We start from the raw sequence: 18,601 nt of genomic DNA, 5'->3' as shown, positions 1-18,601 counted from the left end.
TTTCTAAAAGCAGAACTGTAGAACTACATATATCAGTGGAAACTGCGTGATATTTAGTGGGTCCTATATTTCCCCGGGCCTTTTCGTCGTCTGGGTAAAGACGTCTTTGTATAGTGTGTGAATCGAAATAAATGATAAAAAACAGTGAAACAAAACAACTATTTATTAAAATCAACAAAATGGGAGTACTGTTTACAACTGAAGTACCAGCTAGCTACACGCACCTTCTGAGGCAGTGAAAAGCGTCCGTCGCTATGTAGGGTAGCATGTGTAAAATGGCTAATTTTTTTTAACTACTTACATTTTCTTACGGTAATATAACTTTAAGCGGAATATTAATATAGTATAATTTTGTTCCGCTGCTGAAAGCAAACTTAGCATAAAGTAATCACTGAGGTTTCAAAAACTAAGTAACAAGATATTAATTAGATTCCTCACATCATCATTTAATTTTGTTAGTTGCAGATAACGAACCAAGAACAAAGTCCTGATAAAAATCTAGTTATTTGGACCTACCTATACGAAAATCAAGTATCTTAAAAATATTATTTTATAAACCTAGTTACAACCTTGAATTAAATATTATTTAACATTGACATAACTGAATATCGTCACACCATTCAATAACTACCAAATCGATTTATCCTGTCCATACATCAAATTATAATTAAATTAACATCGCTAATTTATTCCGTCTGTATTCCATTTGACATGAATCTGTAACAATAATATTATTGTAATTAATTTCATTATTGCATTAAATAATATTAAATCAAAAAAGATTTTGATAATTCAGCCGTACTGATATGATGGGGAGTTGAAAAGTATTTCAGTCGGCGGCTGAACTTTAATGAAACAATGTTGTACGAAAAGTGGATATGTCGAAAAAAACTATTTGTAAAACAAAAAGATTTATTAACTTACCGACTCTTGAAGAATTGGTACACAAAACAGAGTATTTGATAGAAACAATCTTAATAGTCCGTGATTAAGTAAAAAAGCGTCAAAGATGGTGTAACGTATTGAAATTTGATGACGTCACTTGCCAGTAAATACACGGTGATTTTTTATTCGTCTTACAAAAATAGCCCAGTTCATGTATCCGACATAAAATACCCCTAGGCGCGATTATTATTTTTTTATCATCAACTAAGATAATAGGTACGAAGAAAAATGGAACATGAGAAATCTGAAACATCCTGTTAAAAATGATACAAACGCCGCCGCCCGCGCCCCTCACCATTGTTACAAGGCTCGGACCGCGCTCGCAACAGAGCTGTGTTTCTAAAACTACGAATTGCATGATAATATTGAATAAAAATTGCCATTTAAATTTATTCAAATCTCATAAATACCTATTTTTTGTATCATGTACGTGTTCTAGTCATTGGATACATGAACTGGGCTGCTTTTGTAAGACGACTAAATAATCACGGTGTATAAAGCTAGGTAAGTGACGTCATACTAGAGGTCAACTGTTAATGTCAACTTGATTTTCTGTTTACTCGAAAAGAAAAAAAAAAGAAAATTATTTTGGAAATCCATCTGACGGTTTAATTTATTTATTTAGTCAAATACTCAATTATGGTGGTAGGAATATAATGATTTATTTGAAAAACTACTTGCGATAAAATTTCACTGTGCTGCAATATAATAAATGAAAGGGTAGGTAGTGATAGTATACTGTTGAGGACCCTCGAAAGGATCAAACATGTTTGATTGAACATTCAAATAATCAAATTTTCGTATAACATTTTTATGCTTCCAGGTTATAAATTGATAAATTTAATTGTAATTTTTATAGAACGTTGGTTGTATGACTAATTTTTCACTGGTTTGCGCAGTTTCTTGTGAGGGATCTTCAAACAACTTCAATTTAGTCTGAGACAAACATATTTGATCCTTTCCGGAACGCATTATTACCAAAACCACGATTAGTTCAAAAGAAACTACAAGCATATAGTCTACATAACTTTAATATAACAAATACTAATCCTAATTTAAGAAACTACAAAAATAAATTCATTTTAACGGCTAAGTCTAAATCTAATTGCATCTTTAGGATCCCATATAAAGTTAAATACAAAAACATACGTCATAATAATCTCTCACTGGTGTTGCCCCCTGCCGCCTCTTATGGCGGTGTAATGGGGGCCCATGTATGAGCCGGCGAGTCACCACCTGCCAATTTAATTTAATTTCGATGTGTTGAAAGGATGATGCCATATTATTCCAAAATTTGTGCAGAAAACGTTTTCATTTAACATAATTAATAATAATTATACATACCAATAGCCGCAATTTGTTATATCTCCAAGTAACAATAGTTTTGTAACTACCTTGGGCCGTATTTTACGAATTCAGTAAATACAAAAATGTAATACGGTGTCAATATTAACTAGAAGTATAACGATAGAGCTTACACGGATAGTGAGTGGTTAAGGTCACCACGCAAAACCCATAGAGTGCGCCATGTCGCATGTCGCGGGCTCGATCCCCGCGTAGGGCAAGCGTTTTGTGTGATGCACGTATGCTTGTCGTGAGACTGAGTGTTTGAATGTTTGTGAATATCCCGGGGTATAAGAATTAAATTGGAATTACTTTTCCCTTGACGATGAGAAACACAATAATTAAATATGGCTCTTTACAGTTGGAGTTGTCACTACGATACAAATAGCTTATCTAGGTGTAGATTGACAGTGCCTACTTAAATCGTGCCCGACAAGGTCCATTATAGGATATTTGCTTAAATAAACTAACTATTCCATCAGACAGATTTCCCAAAAACATTAAATATGTATATTTTATTTTATCTCGTCAATAAAAAGTTAGAGCGATTAAAAAATAGTAAAAAGCGTACTAGTAAGTGACGTCACACGAGATTTTATTTTGATAGTAACTATCGTGAGAATGATTCATTATGAAACGAAGAGATTTTATTTCACAGTATCGCCCACATATTTTATTTACGTGATAAAAGAAAAAACATTTTTTTGTTCAATGTCTGACGGATTTAACAGATTTTTTACCACCTCAACTCAAATACTGTATTGCTTTCCACAAGAAAGCAATACAGTATTTGAGTTTTGTGTATAAGTACGTGTACAGATAGCTAAGAAAATATTTCTACTTACATACGTAGAATATCTCCAAGATACAAAGCTGCATCTAACACTAAGATCTACATAATTATCATCTAATAACTCCTCATATACTACTCAGTCAAGATATATTTTTCCTTGATTACTCCCAGATAATCCGATAAAATCAATTAAGATAATCAAAAACACATTTCTAAAAACAGCCCCGGCCTATCTTGCACATAATTTATAATTTACAAACACATTTTTATAAAAGGGCTACATTCTACAGCTTTTTAAGTACAAAAAAATGTAACAAATAAATATCTACAAGTACATAGCTCTACCTTCTCCCAATAACTACGAACTTACGTGCCGACATTCGTAAAGAAGTCCGAGATGACTCTTATAACGTCCTCGAAGAATAGGACGATCTGTGGCATGTGCAGCTTGGTCTCCGCCGGCGCGAACACCACGTGGTGCTTCAGCTTCTGAAGCGACCTGAAGTTGTGGCGCCCCACGCCGACTTTACCGAATAAACGGTACTGGAATTACGAATAAAAGTTGAAAAATATTACCACCAGCCCGCTATTACAAGTGTAAAACCCTGTTTACATTGATTGAATTGAGATGTATGTTTAAAACTGTACGTTATCAAATGGAAGGAGGATATCTCAGAAAGTTTTATGTTATTTATCTTTCAATTCAATTATTTATTGTACTTATAAGTAAAGCATCATTTCTTTGAATTTGTGAGGAGGTGGTCGATTAAGGTCTTTTCCAAAATGCCCATGTGCAAGATGTTTTACCGCAAGCAGGTATTTTATCAGTTAACAATAGCAAGATCTTTGAGATATTTCGTTTAGTTTGCAGTTTGTAATATTTTATTCGTTCCCAACGCTGTCCCTCTTGTTACAAATAAACTGAATCTACAATATAACCATGTCTACCTGTGCGTCCGTCAGGAAGATTGGAGAATCGAATATGATCCAGATGACAGCTTCATTGCATTCTGGTGACGTCAGGGAACCGGAGTAAGTATAGTACGACTCTCTGTTCGGACTCAGCAGTTTCCTAAAAAACGTAAGTGATTAAGAGGTAAATTATGTGCAAGATAGGCCGGGGCTGTTTTCAGAAAAGTGTTTTAGATTATCTTAATTGATTTTATCGGATTATCTTGGAGTAATCAAGGAAAAATATATCTTGACTGAGTGTCAATTATGAAAAGATTTTTAACCACGCCTAATTTTTGGGAACACGTGTTTCCTATCTGAAAGCTATCAAAACAACATGGACGCGTCATAACGCATACAAATCTTTTTTGCTAGCTTTCGTCTCTTGGATCTATACTTAGTATCTTTCGGCCGTTTAAATATTATATTTATCGATAGAGTTCGCTACCAGATATAAATAGAATCTGAAAAGAATCCCTACACAAAACATGTCATACTTTGTCTCCAGAAGATTCAAACGGCCGTCAGTCTTCACTCGTCCACCGCTGGGCATGTTACGCCACCACTTAAGATTCCCGCCTTCCGTGGACTTTATGATTTAATCGTCTATAATTTGACAACTCTACATTCTTAGTCAATGAACAATGAGGAAAGACGGTTATTGCTTAAAAGGTCAAAATTATTCTTAACTCCATCCTAATTTGGATCAATTACCTAAATTATTCTTTAATCCCAAATCGGTTTTACCGAATCAGTTCATCATGGGATCAGTCAGCTTAACTGCAGTCATTTCTGGTAAGGATTAGTTTATCAGCGCATTACGAGTGATGAATCACAGCTGCCCGTATACCCTGTGGTGTGTCATAGTTGTTATTGTAGATGCATTTTTATACAAATTGTAATAAGTATCGAAAATTATTAGCAGAACTTATATGGCTTAATATCTGTTGTCTGCTCAACTGCACGGATATTCGAGTAGTATAGGTATAGGTATACGTATACCACGTGTATAGGTATACCACGCCAAACCCACGACGTATCACGGGTTCTATTCCCGTGTCCTCCCGCGATAAAAACATTCAATTTCTTAGAGAGTGAGTAGTAAAAAAAACATAAAGAATTACTTCATATCGAGGAGTACTCCACTGATCCTGTCCCCAGTTTTCAACAGCTTCGGGATGTGCTGCATCAACTCTGACGCTTCTTGCTGATAGTCGTCCAGTTCTGCTTGTACCTGCAGAAAGGCATTAAAATGATGACCCATTGACCCATTGGATGCGAGGTACTGTTTAGTGTTAGCCCAACGGTAAGGAACATTTTTCCATAGGTCGTTATTAAGTACGGTACCTCGTTCCTAAATTGGTCTATTGGTCTTTATGGGTAATTACAAAAACAGCATGATGTTTAAAGATGTCATTTTATACTCAATGTAATTCTTGATCAATTAAGCATCAATTTACAACCCTAGTGATCAAATAATGAAATGTATCTAATTTTAAGTATAACTGACGAATTTATTTTTAAATAATTTTAATAAGTCTTTATTAAGTGGCGTTTAAGTAACTATTTTGGGAATTAGGTTACCAAGACAACGAATAAAACCGCGGACTTCAACAAGTCAAAGACACTAAAGAAATTATGTTATTACCCAACAAAAAGATATGTAGGTACGTGTCAAGGCTATAATTATGCAATCATAATTACATTAATATGTTAGTAACGCCTTCAAGAAATATTTCGATAAAACATCAATCGGTTTCGCTGTTGTTTGTCATTTTGCATATTTCTGCTAACTTATCATTGTATTAAGGAATGATAAACGAAATGCATTCATTAATAAATAATGCAAAACATTCTGCATGTTCTTGCATCAGATACAGATAAGTTTGTTGTTATATTCATAAAATATCATTTTGATTTGTTAAGGATCTTTTTATTTGTTCCTGTTTCATTCCTTTTGTTGCATTAACCAATTATTTATTTATTGTCGGTTCAGTTTTAGGTTTAATTATAGATAATATTTGGAATTTCTTGCTTTTCTCCATTAGAACAAAATAAAGACAGTTTAACGGGAGCATCTTCAACAATTGCATTTAACATTATGTTTTTTTTCTGATCAAGGCTCTCCTATTACGACTGAAAGTGCTTCTGCTGTTGTTGTGAAAGAGAGATTCTTCTATTCGCTCCCACAACTGTAACAGGATACCTAAAATATTCTACAAGCTATTCTTATTCATAGCTGAGTAGGTGAGCTTTCATGTCGCTTGGAATTTGCGGAGAAAGCCTAACTCTATATATATGACAGGCTAAACTTTCTCTCGGGAGATTTTGATGCAAATTTGTTTTCAAGAAAGCCTGAACATTGTTAACTGCGTGCAAATGTAAGGTAGAGTCAGCATTAAAAGTTCATGAGAAATTACAATAGGAATATATCGTGTTATTAGAATGAATACATACCTATAATAGAGCTTTATAACAATGGTTGTTACGATATTTGTAAAAGCCTAATAATAGATTAGATTTATTGTAAATCTGTTTATTTTGTAGGGTGCTCGCGCGAGCTGGTCACTTCCAGGGGTAGGTGTGTGAGCGGTTTGGCGGTGGAGGCAATTTTGACTAAACGCGCACGATATAAAAGATGGAAGAAAAAAAGATTTCTTCCTTCTTTTGTCCAACTCCCCTGTTCTGCCGCTCACATACAAGAGCAGGCATTTGAACATGACTTGACTTGGAACTGTTATTGCTGACTGTACTTCTAGCTACTCACGTTGCCGAATACGGAGACGATGGCCAGTCCGTCTCTCTTGCCGAGCGCCTCGTAAACTGTGAGGTCGGCTCGGACGTGCACGAAGTGGAGTTCCATGGGGTATCTGTGAAACAACAGCTTTAATCAAACATAAATATAAATAAACGAATAGCTATAATATAGTATAATAGAGTTATGTATAAAAGTCGAACATCGTACTGACCAAAAACATAGTCGCATGAAAGAAGGTTGAATGATAGTACACACTACGATTTTACGAAGTTTAGTATATTGTTATGGTTATTAAAGTAGTCATGACTATGATTTACTACTACAACACACATGTATTACAACACTCGCAAGACTGATCAGTATTATAGACAAAAATGATTTTAATGCATTTGTGCAGTAATGACAGCGAAACCAACTGCGTGCAATCAACAATTATGAAGGATAATAAAGACGAACGGAAAATAATGACGAAAAATTTTATTCGATTATCAAATCAGTATTTTACGCAAAAAGAGAAAATAAAGTTCAGAATCTAGACCATTTCTTACAATCTGTTCAATCTCTCTAGCACAATGAAGCACCACTTACTTGACACCATTAATGGAGTGTTCGGACAGCCAGTGGAAGTGCAGCTGCTCCAGTCGGTAGAGGTACTTGAGGGGGCCTCCCGTCAGCACGGGGTGGATGGCCTCCTCGCCCTCCGAGCTGAATTGTACTGGAACATGTATAGATTGTATAGGTATGTAGGTATCTAGTGCGTCCTATGTCAAACGTCATATAACCTAATGTTTTGGTTTTCAAAATTATAGCGAGAAAAAATCTCTGAGTATTTTCACATCTATTCCAATTCGATGTTGATAATATTTATGAGGTACATAAATTGTTGTATCAAATTATGTATCACTGAATTTACGTTTCTGTGAAATAAGTTTAACTTGACGAATAATAATAAATATGTGTAATTTGCACTAACTCTGGTCACATTAAAGGAAGAAAAAGATTTGTATAAGACTTTATAAGATTTGATAAGATATAAATATAGTGCTTTATTTGGACAGACTGAGGACCCCTTCATCTAGTTCTTTCCTGCTTCAGTCATCCTTTTTTCCGGATGGGAAATCAAAAAACCCACCCATGCTCTTTCCTTTGCCCTTCGTGTACCACGGCTGCAGTAACCATTTCGCAAAATCCCATCCGTGTCCAGTGATCCTGCAAGATCCCCAAGCTCTGCTCTTCTCCGAGAGTGAATAAAAATACCTTACCTATAATAATAACTTACTTGTATGCCCATTATTGATGCCGGAGACGAGGACCTTGTGGTAGCCAGTGAACTGAAGAGGGCCGTACTTGATGAACTGCTTCGTGAAGTCATGGACCACGTCACTGGTCTTAATGTCGATAGGGGACTGTCTCCGACCGCCTTCCCTGCAGTGGCGACCTGGCCAGTTTGCTTCGTCTGCGGAAAAGAGGTTTTATTTGAGACTAAAACTAACTACAAAAACAATCAAAGAATATAAATCTTAGTCCATTTTTAACTGCTGTATACCTCAAGGAGCGACTTTAAGCCCACTTTGTCTTCGCTTGTGTTAATACACATTCAATAACAGGTACTGAGTAACTACACAGTTACTCAGTACCTATGGTATAGGTGATTTGATTAAGTGTTCAATGGAGAAGTAATTTGTTTTTACGATCACCGGGAATCAGCATTTGCTGGAAAGCGGTCAAACAATGTTATTCTTGTGCATTCTTCAAACAATAGGGACAGCTATCTGTTTACTTATTTAGTGTCACGTAAAGACAACTTCTCTTCATCAGGTATCAGGTATAGTATAATCCCCATAAATTGCTAACACTTGCCTGAAAATTCCGTCAGGGTATTTTTTTGCTTTTCCCTTTCAAATATTGAAAATATAAAGACGACGTCATTTTCCCGTAATGCGGCAAGATTCTTGTCTGATAACAATTTGCAAGATTGTAGGCCTGAATATCTTGATATGTATTAAATTACGTGTCACGTTGTTTGTCCGCGATGAAGTCCTAAACTTCTTTACCGATTTTAATAAAATTTGAAAGATAGGATACCCTACATCATATTTATAATGGCAATTAATAGCCTCCCCTCTTACTTACCACGTGGACGAAGTCGCGGGCTAGGCTTTATTTATGTTGGTTACTCTATCAAACGTCAAAAAGATTTACCTACTCGACAAAATTTGGTAAGATAGTTAATTAACATACAATTAAAAACTGTAGCTAAATCACTTACAATTATTAAAGGATGCAACGGTTTAGTCACGCCAGTTCGACTCGCGATCCGATTATTTAATTATATACTTAGTTACTTTTTATTCATTAAAGCAGATAAAACCGCGGGTCGTAGCTAGTATATTAATTCTATGGCGCCCCGAACACGCTGAATCTTGATCACGATCTGCGATCAAAATCTGTGATGTAAACTGATAATCACAAGAGAGATTTTGATCTCTTGGTGTGTGGGGCGCTTATCTAGTTAATATAAAAAATAACATAAGTTTTAACTAAAGTTTACAAAAAGGCGTAGACTGTAAATCGTTTTTTTTTTGTAGCTGTTTTTTTTCGTTTCAAAGTCCGAAAATACATATAGTTAGGTAGTTGTATTAGTTCAACATAATCATAAGATAACTGTGATTGATTTTTTATGTCGTAATCAAGAACTTATAAACATAGCCTAATTTAAGTACGTATAATGTAATTGTATGTAGTTGTATTAGTTATCACACTGGGCAATCATAATTTCGAATTTAAAGCTTGAATTATGTCAACAGTTAGTGTGTGCTAGTGGTGTGACCGTTGGACTGGCAAGTCAAAGGTCGTAGATTGAAAAGCCGGCACGCATTGATGTGTTTTCAAAGGCGTGTAATATTGCAAAGTAATACTTGCTGAAAATGCTGATGGAAAACAAGTGAAGAAAGCAGCACTCTTAATTGGAAATCTTAAATGGAGGGTGTTTTGATCGGCGTCAGAGGCCTGTGGGGTGGTTTGGAAAATCACACTACATTTACATTGACCATAAAAAAGAAGAAGTTTGCATAAATATATGAAAAGTATAAAACCAGTATAAAGACACATAGTTCGTAGGACGCGGCATGGAGTAAACATAAAGTTTTAGTATCGCGAATATTTAGATTTATATGTATTTTTACTACCGAACACTTAAATAAGTTATTAGGAGTAAGAACACAGACAATAAAGTGTGACGATTACATTGCATTTCAGACATTTGTCTTTTTTAACGACTCCCGAACTAAGTAATGTTATCCTTGCATATCGCGGGGTTTACCTAATCTGTACCTCAGAGGCATACAACATTATGTGACATTAAAGGTAAACAATCGTATCATCATTTGAGATCCTATACCCGTTACAAGTGTTTGGATTTAATGTCGTATACAACTGAATATTTCATTTTCTAGATGTCATGGGACTTAATGTCGTATACCAGTTTATAGAACTGGTTCTTGCGAGTGTAATTTGAAAAAAAAAACATTTTATAAAAAATGGAGTTACTATTGTTTGCCTCTGAGATACAGAAATATTTTAGTCATAAATATAAAGATACCCAGACTCAGGAATAGCTTGTTCCTTCGCGGGGATCGAGCCTGAGACACATCGCTTACTTTGATTTTGCGCGGTGACCTCAACCACTCGGCTACCCGAGCAATCGAAATTCAAAGTCTGTTGCCGCTGTATCGAAGAACGATGCACAGCAAACTGTCATCCTTAGCTATCGTGAGGAACGTTTTTAAAGTGCAGTTCAAGAGTGCAAGCTTCTTCTTCCCATGGTTTTGTTCCATAATTTATTATAATAGTGCTCTTTTTATTCATAGGAATTATCCTATAGTCTTCTTCAATAAATTAATCTAACACAAAAAGTATTTTTTTCAAATCGGTCCCTTAGCTTTTGAGATAAGCGCGTTTAAACAAACCAACGTTATTATATTAATACAGGTACCTATAGATTATTAACTGCACGCAAATACGATACATGCAACTCTAGATATCCAATATTTTCTATTATTTATGAACTGATGAGTATCTTTAATTAATACACAAGTACGCACAATCTTACCATCATAACTCCAAACGGGTTGGTAGTCTATTGTAGAGCCCGGCTCTTGCGCTGATGCCACGTCTGTAAAACAAAGATATTAAACAGCTAATTAATTATGTTATTGATTGGTACATGTTGAATGTATCTAATTAACAAATGAAAACAACAATTATTAATTGCAGTTTTTAATGTTGTAATTATGAATAGTTATGCATACTGCTTTTATATGAGAGATTGTTTGGCCATTGAGGAAAAAGTTTCATTTGTTGAAGTAACATGCCGCTTATTATCGACTACAAGAGCCTCGTTAGTCCCACAAGGGATAGGAACTAGGAATTAAAGAAAAAGGTCGATTTCATTCTACCTCTCGATGTGTCTCACAGACTTAACAGATTTATTTTATCACATACCCTATTATTATTGAACTACATAATTTCATCATTGGCCTAGCCTTTTCCCAACTATGTTGGGGTCGGCTACCAGTTTAACCAGTTTCAGCTAAGTACCAGTGTTTTACAAGGAGCGACTGCCTATCTGACCTCCTCAACCCAGTTACCTGGGTAACACGATACCCCTTGGTTAGACTGGCTGTCAGACTTTTCAAGCTTCTGACTACCTGTAACGATTGTCGAAGATGTAGGAATAACAGTCGGGACCTACAATTTAACGTGCCTTCCGAAACACGGAGGAACTCGTTATGACAAAGATGGTCACCCATCTACGGACCAACCGCTTCAAGCATAGCTTAGCTTAGTCACGAGCTCCTCTGGCTAAATAATACTACATTAGCTAAATAATACACAAGTAAAGTTTCTACATACCAAACATATAGATGAAGGCAGCTATACGAAAGATCACGGCACACATGTTACTGGCTCACCCTTCCAGACAATTATGAACGAGATCAATCTCATTATCGTGTGAAAAACAAATGTTTATAAAATAAATGTATGAGAACCAAAACTGTTATTACATTCATAATAATAGAGTTTCCGGAACATCCATGAATGAGTTTTTAGTTTGTTTTATTTTAACAACTCTCGGACTAAAGTCTTTGATCAGAAGCCATCCTAGTACCGTGGTGTGAATGTTGGACTACGAATCCGAGGGTCGTATGTTCGAATCTTGGTAAGCACTAATGTCTTTTCGAATTCATGCGGGTTGCTGACTGCATGGATAGCAGAGTGGTTGTGGTTACCACGCAGTATCTTCGAGTTGGACCAGCGTTTGTGTGATCCAGTAATGCTTGTTCTGAGTCTGGTTGTCTCTGTGCACGTGACTTGAATTGGTTTAAACAATGATTAAATTTCTAAGAGCGGGAGTCGTTTTTTCAAAAATAACGAATTTTAGAAAATGGCGCGGTGGGCATGGTGCTGAACCCAGATCATCTATGAATTTTTTTTTTCATATGTGCCTCTGAGGAGTACGAACTTTTCAAATTCTGACACCAGATTGTCAGTCTACCACAAGTCTACGGAAAGTTAAAGAAGATAACCTACTCAGAACAAGCACAAAAGGAAGTCTTGAGCGACAGCTGGCATTATGCATTAGAAACACTCAAGCCATCTCAAAACCGAATCGTTCACAATCTATTCAATAAATCAAACCCAATTCCGTGCCATATCTAGATCTAGACAAATAGATAACATCGTCCCCCTCTATTAGCTGAGATCTAGGCTAGGAAATCTGCACTCGCTCCGGAATCCGAGATGATTGGCGGAAGCTGCGGATACGGTCGTTACATGCACTTGCGTAGGTGTCAGGTTGATAAGATTGCAGTCGGACGTATAGTACGTGTGAGCTCAAAATAAAAACAGATGGGATTAAGGAATATGGTATGAGTGAATTTGCTGTGCATTTTTTAAATAAAATACTCTACAATATTAAAAGAAAGAAGACGCATGAATGATTAAAGAAACTGTTTTATAATTAATTTACAGATTTAGCGTTGCCATACAACGTGGCAATGCAGCCAGCCTTCTGGGCACGTTTCCCGACTTTGGCAAGGATGAGGATGTCTTTTTTGACGCTTTGTAAATAATGTATATTTTTCTTTTTATATTGATATAGTTTTAAAAATGTAAATATTAGTTTATTTTAATTTTAAAATGTTATTTTCAATAGGAATGTATTTATTTACAGAAATAAAAAAATCAAAAACACTATCCAGACGTTTGATTTCCCACAATCGACACAATGACTTTAATATTTTTTTGCGGGAATAGTACAAACATTAGTCGACTCCTACGAGCGTTCGCGTATCACACAAATAATATGTTGGACAAAAAACGCACGCGGGGATCGAACCCGCGACCCCGTCGTCGTGCTCGGCTATCTGTGCAGTTTTAAATGAACATTAAATTTAAACATGCACTGGCATTTTCGAGAAACTTAATTTTCCATTAAATACGTTTTCTCTTAAAGAATATGGTCCTCCATTTCATTCGTATTGCCTTTTCAAAATATGCGTCAGTATTTTACCTACAAAATATTTGCAAAATTAAAGACTACAGTGATATTTACAATATTGCCCTACATTTTTAATAGCGTGTTTACATGTTATCGAAGAATTGTTTAAAATTGCACATTCGTAATATTTATTATTACCTATGTAACTGCATTTTACTCACGATAATCGTGCTAATTGTTACATAAAAATTGTTATACTATGACAATTTAGGTTAATGATTGCAATTCTACATGCATTTTCTTTAAGCATCTGCATTTCACGACGGTAATTTGTCAGATAATTATCTATACTAATCTATACTCTATACTTTTTAATATATAAAGCTGGAGAGTTTGTTTGTTTGTTTGTTTGAACGCGCTAATCTCAGGAACTACTGGTCCAAATTGAAAAATTATTTTTGTGTTGAATATACCATTAATCGAGGAAGGCTTTAGGCTACAAACCATCACGCTGCGACTAATAGGTGCGAAGATACAATGGAAAATGTGAAAAAAAAAACAGGACGGGTATAAATCGTAACTTATATCTTCTTCTATCCACGGGAACGAAGTCGCGGGCAACAGCTAGTATACTATAATATAGATAAGAAATATACGCATATTTAAAATGTTTGTACAGACGCTTTTATTATACTAAACCTTAAAGTTTCCAGCTTATCCAGCAAGGCAATATTCTACAATCTGAAATGTTTGAGGTTTCAAGGTGTCGCTAGCTCCCCTGTCGGGTCAATGTAAAAAATCACATTTCTACATTGTCTCGGGTCTGGGTGTTTGTGGTAACTTCGTTGTATCTGAATTCCATAACACAAGTGCTTCAGCCACTCACTTTGGGTTCAGAACAATATATGTGATGTTGTTCGCATTAATTATTTATTTATTTATCTATTACAACAAACATCTCACCAGAAGGCCACCTCATGCCCTATAAATGTGGAAAAGAGATGGAGCTCTACGCCGTGTAATGCCCCATCCCACTTTAACACCTGCAACAGCCTAACACTCTTCCATAGAAAAGTAAGCATAACTCATGAACGGGTAAAGAAACTCTTGTTTGCATTATTTTGCATAAATATTAATATGTATGTCAACGACTGTCCATGGCTTTGAATGATAAGTAAACACGTTTGCTCGTGACGACATTCTATAAACTGTAATCAAACACGTGCTTGCATTTCTTGCTAATATGTCGTAATTATACCTCAAATCAATTACGTGAAGTAGGAGCTGTGGATTGTATTTTTAAATGTTGTTTTCAGATTTTTGTGAAATACAGTTTGGTTGATCGTCGTCTCCTAATTATGACACAGCCTAATGGCACTTGGTCCTTTTAAGGTTGCCGTACAAAAATCGAAAAATTCTGTTTGTCGTCTAACTGTCTGCCTATCCGTCTGCCATAATTCACAATAGCATAAAAGTTTAAATTTTCACGGAGCTGCGGGATTGTCCAAAAGGGTTACGGCGGCCCCGGCACACTACAGTCAAAGGAAGGAAGGCATGGGTTGGGTTTGGTCAGTCCACTCCCTTAAGTCATTGAATGATTTCTCATCCGGAAAAACAGACACTAGGTTTCAAAACAATCATACAAAAAAGACGTGTAATTTTGTTGTCATTGTGAAAAAAATAATGTTTTTTAACTAATTAAGTACCCTATAGTGAAACAGTCTTGCCCATCATGTATTGGGAAAATGAAGAAAAATGCATGTGCGTCATTATGTCATTCATTCAAAATGTAAGCTGTCTTAACACCAAATTATCAAAATTTTGATAACGCACCAGCAATCAATAAAATATAATTTATGTACTTACTTGATGATTATTTATTATTTCTAAATTTTTATCAAATCACACCGCACATGAAAAAGACTTTTGGGAGTCAAGAGTTACTTTACAGCCCAGCGATTCCTAATGGTATAAATCTGCTCACATCTCCTACTGCAGCAGTCCTGCACGTTGTGGTAGGACAACAGCATTTTAAGTTGAGAAGAAATCTCTAGGCACAAGTATTCTTGGGGTTAGGGTACCCAAAGCTTAAAAACACTATTACTGAAGCACCGCTGTCTGTCCCTCTTTCCATGTGTCGCCAGGCAGTATCTCAATCTCATCTGAAAATTTATAGCTTATTATACTGCTATAACAACAAATACTGAAAGTGAAGATCGAGGTTAAGCTACGATTGTTACGGTCATGGATTTGTTAGATGACAAATATATTTATGGTACTGGTGACTCATTTGTTTTTCTGTGGGCTCTTTGTGCGGAACCCTCAATGTTACGAGTCCGTCTCGAATTTGACCGGTTTTATTAGTATTATCCGAAATAATCGTGTCTTATTTTTTATGGCAACTGAGGCTAATAAGCACTTTAGACTAAAGTTATCTAATATTCATGGTCTGATGCAAGTTTAAATGCAGGAGAGGGACCGCTTGAAACGCGTATCGTTAAATATTCATTAGATAAGTTTCGGGTAGAGATTATAACTTTAAATTGCAATTTTCGTAGTTTATGATAGTTGTAACGTTTTACTGACGGACCCGTTTGAAGTTTTGTTTAAAACTAAATTATATCGAAGTTTTGCTTCGATTAATTGTATTTGTACTTTTTTTCGAGTTTATAATATAGTATATCAATTAATATTACCTTAAAATTGTATTTTAGGTCTTTGAATATAAAAAAAAGATTCATAGTTCTGTGTTATAAGTTCTTTCAGGTTCTGCCTAACTATCGGAAAAATCATTTCTTGAATTCATGCGACAGTTATATCGTCTACACTGATAGCCGAGTAGTCGAGGTCACCTCACCAAGCCCATTGTGCACGACGTGTCACGGGTTCGATAGCCGCGTTGAAAAAACATTTGTGTGATCGACGAATGATTTTCCTGCGTCTGGTTGTCTTTGTGTCTTGAATGTTTGTGTAAATACCTGCGACACAAGGATTCGATTCCTTAGTTACAGACACTTAAAGTTGGTCTGTAGAGTGTAACTATACCGCTCATCGAATCCCTCAACTGCATTGAACTGACAAATCAAATTGACGTCATTTGTCGGCAAGAACTGTCATTCCCATACATTTCAAGTCATAAATAACCTCCTTTGATTCTGATTATGATTCTTTGAATATGTAAATTTATGATAACGTTAATGGGAGGTAAAAGTATATAGAACCGCAGACGTATTAAAATACTTATATATTAAAAATAGCATCTAGTCTGTAGGATATTAGATAATGGCCGCGACGCCAGCGAAAATGATACATCCTCTATAAAACATTAAATTGTGACCTCTGCATAGGAGGTTAAGAATAAGTGACGATCTAGGTCGTCTAGTACTCATACCTTCATCAAAACATTACTTTAAAAGCAGGATGAATGCGAATACCTTGGTTAGGAATACTTAAAAAAAAACCTGAATAATTCTTGACCAAAATGACTGGTGTATAATATATTTTTTTGTCCAACAATATAGATTCCTGACGTGTTCCATTTGCAAAAGTCATGTTGCCTTGCGTAATATTATGTTGATAAACGTTTTTAGTGTGTCATATTAGACGTTAATTGAAGATACGATTTTAATTAGAACAATAATTAAAATCACGACGTATAATAAGGTACAAATATACTTTGTTACTGTTATACTATAAGGCTTTTGTTCTCCATTGAATTAAAATTAGTTTTTACATTCTTATACTGCTTTCTGATCAAAATATATTTACTTTATTTCAACACTCGATCTATCAAACAACAGTACGAATGTTGAATCTATTCTCTCCTTTTGTTCCGTCCACCCTTCACGTTTACCCTGCACCCTTAATGTTGTCTAACGAAACGACTAGATGGCGCCATGCCCGTGACGTCATCATTCTGAATGGCGGTGTTAAGATTTTCCGCGACTGAACGTCCTCCGCGCGAATTTCAACTTCAGGCAAGACCTTACTTCATAGGATCATTTCTATAGTAAGCTCTTCTCGAGACTTTCACACTGTGTGAGTCCTCACTAGTCACGATGATGAGGAGTGGCGCGGTACCCTGAGCGTGAGGCGGGCGAAGTGTCGTCTTCTTTCAGCCCTCGATGATCGTTCACTCCCTGAGGGGAGAGTGGGGTACTGTCGCTTTCTGAGTGGCTATTTTTAAAACCTTATAAGAATCTAATCAAAATAAAATTGTTTTGTCTATCCTTAAGTCCTCACCTTCAAGAGGTCTAGCTGATGTTTAACAAAGATCAAATACTATAATTATTGGAATTTAGAATTTATCGATCTATTCATAATATAAACTTAATCGTTTATAGCGCAGTAAGTTGTCAGATGGAGTGATAATGATACGGTAACGACATCAAAAGAGGCGAACAAACTAGCATAGCATTATCTACGATTTGTTCCGATTAAATGTCTCTAGATGCATATCGCATTATAAATAATTTATTGTTTTTATAATGCATTTAGTGTTTTTTGACTTAAGTAGCTTATCTCAATCGTCGAGACAATTATAAATAGTAGCATATAATAAAAATAAACGTTAATACAGTTGTGTTTTATCATGTTCTTAAAAGGTCAATTATATATTACGTCTTTAATTTGAACCTCAAGTTTTAATTAAAAATTGTTTTTCCAAAATGGATGTTTGCGGAAAACAAAAATTCGTTAAGCTTCTATTAATATTTCATCATTCTTAAACAATTTGTCGATATCGAGCGATTTAATCATAAAAAGATCGATTAATTCAAATCACTGATAATTTCTCTCGTATCGGCCTGGCACCTGCAAAATGTACGTGCTACAGATTAGTCATCAAAATTATGATAAACTGTTGCAAGAAACAAACAAAATCATTTTAGAGACGTCAATCGAGTTTCCTTTATAATATTATTCACACAAAAAGACTTTCTTTCTTGATTGTCGAGTATTACCAGAAGTAAAAATAAAACCATTTTAATGTTTTTTAACTTCATAATCTATTTTATATTGTCTATAAACTGTACATTTTTAAGCTAGACACACATATCACACATACAGTAGCTTCCATTTCACAGCCGATTGTAACCATCACACATTGTAACAATTTATAACAAAAACTTAACATAATTATACAATTATCGTTGTCATTTTTATCTTTAAATTAAATCTATAAATATGTCTTAAATAAATTAATAAAAATATAAAACATTCTATTTATATAATTTAAACTGAAATAATAATTACATTTATTTTATGATACATTAAAGTAATATTAACTTGAGATTAAATAATAAATATC

At 35.1% G+C, this 18,601-nt stretch overlaps 1 protein-coding gene and 1 non-coding gene across 4 annotated transcripts; one reads left to right on the top strand and one right to left on the bottom strand.

Moving 5' to 3' along the window:
• Nucleotides 1–145: 145 nt before the first annotated feature.
• On the bottom strand, nt 146–12,073 carry LOC113493387 (carbonic anhydrase 1-like). 3 transcript variants are annotated; one of them, XR_003400557.1, is made up of 10 exons: nt 11,706–12,073; nt 10,903–10,965; nt 8,071–8,247; nt 7,380–7,506; nt 6,801–6,903; nt 5,158–5,267; nt 4,031–4,154; nt 3,453–3,625; nt 2,095–2,181; nt 146–717 (listed from the first exon to the last, which is right to left on the bottom strand). XR_003400557.1 is itself a non-coding variant. In XM_026871346.1 (9 exons), the coding sequence occupies exons 1-9, from the start codon at nt 11,749–11,751 to the stop codon at nt 687–689; spliced, it is 954 nt and encodes a 317-aa protein (XP_026727147.1). In that variant the 5' UTR covers nt 11,752–12,073; the 3' UTR covers nt 146–686. The 3 variants fall into 3 exon arrangements, 2 of the variants coding, with proteins under 2 accessions (XP_026727147.1, XP_026727148.1); XM_026871346.1 differs by lacking the exon at nt 2,095–2,181; XM_026871347.1 differs by lacking the exon at nt 146–717 and having other exon boundaries at nt 1,784–2,181.
• A 5,199-nt stretch (nt 12,074–17,272) lies between these two features.
• Nucleotides 17,273–17,470, top strand: LOC113493603. Its single transcript, XR_003400584.1, has one exon. It is a non-coding gene; the product is annotated as a small nucleolar RNA U3 (small nucleolar RNA).
• Nucleotides 17,471–18,601: the final 1,131 nt, after the last annotated feature.

The sequence above is a fragment of the Trichoplusia ni genome, chromosome 4 (genome assembly GCF_003590095.1).
Source record: "Trichoplusia ni isolate ovarian cell line Hi5 chromosome 4, tn1, whole genome shotgun sequence".
NCBI classification, from domain to species: domain Eukaryota; kingdom Metazoa; phylum Arthropoda; class Insecta; order Lepidoptera; family Noctuidae; genus Trichoplusia; species Trichoplusia ni.
The sequence above is the reverse complement of the archived record's forward strand: the minus strand, read 5'-3'. Positions and strand labels throughout refer to the sequence as shown.

Coding starts and splice junctions, on each gene's coding strand:
- LOC113493387 (XM_026871346.1), bottom strand. CDS start 11,751: ATGTGTGCCGTGATCTTTCGTATAGCTGCCTTCATCTATATGTTTG. Junction 10,966..11,705: donor TGCCTTCATCTATATGTTTG/GTATGTAGAAAC, acceptor TTTGTTTTACAG/ACGTGGCATCAGCGCAAGAG. Junction 4,155..5,157: donor GGAGTACTCCTCGATATGAA/GTAATTCTTTAT, acceptor TACGTTTTTTAG/GAAACTGCTGAGTCCGAACA.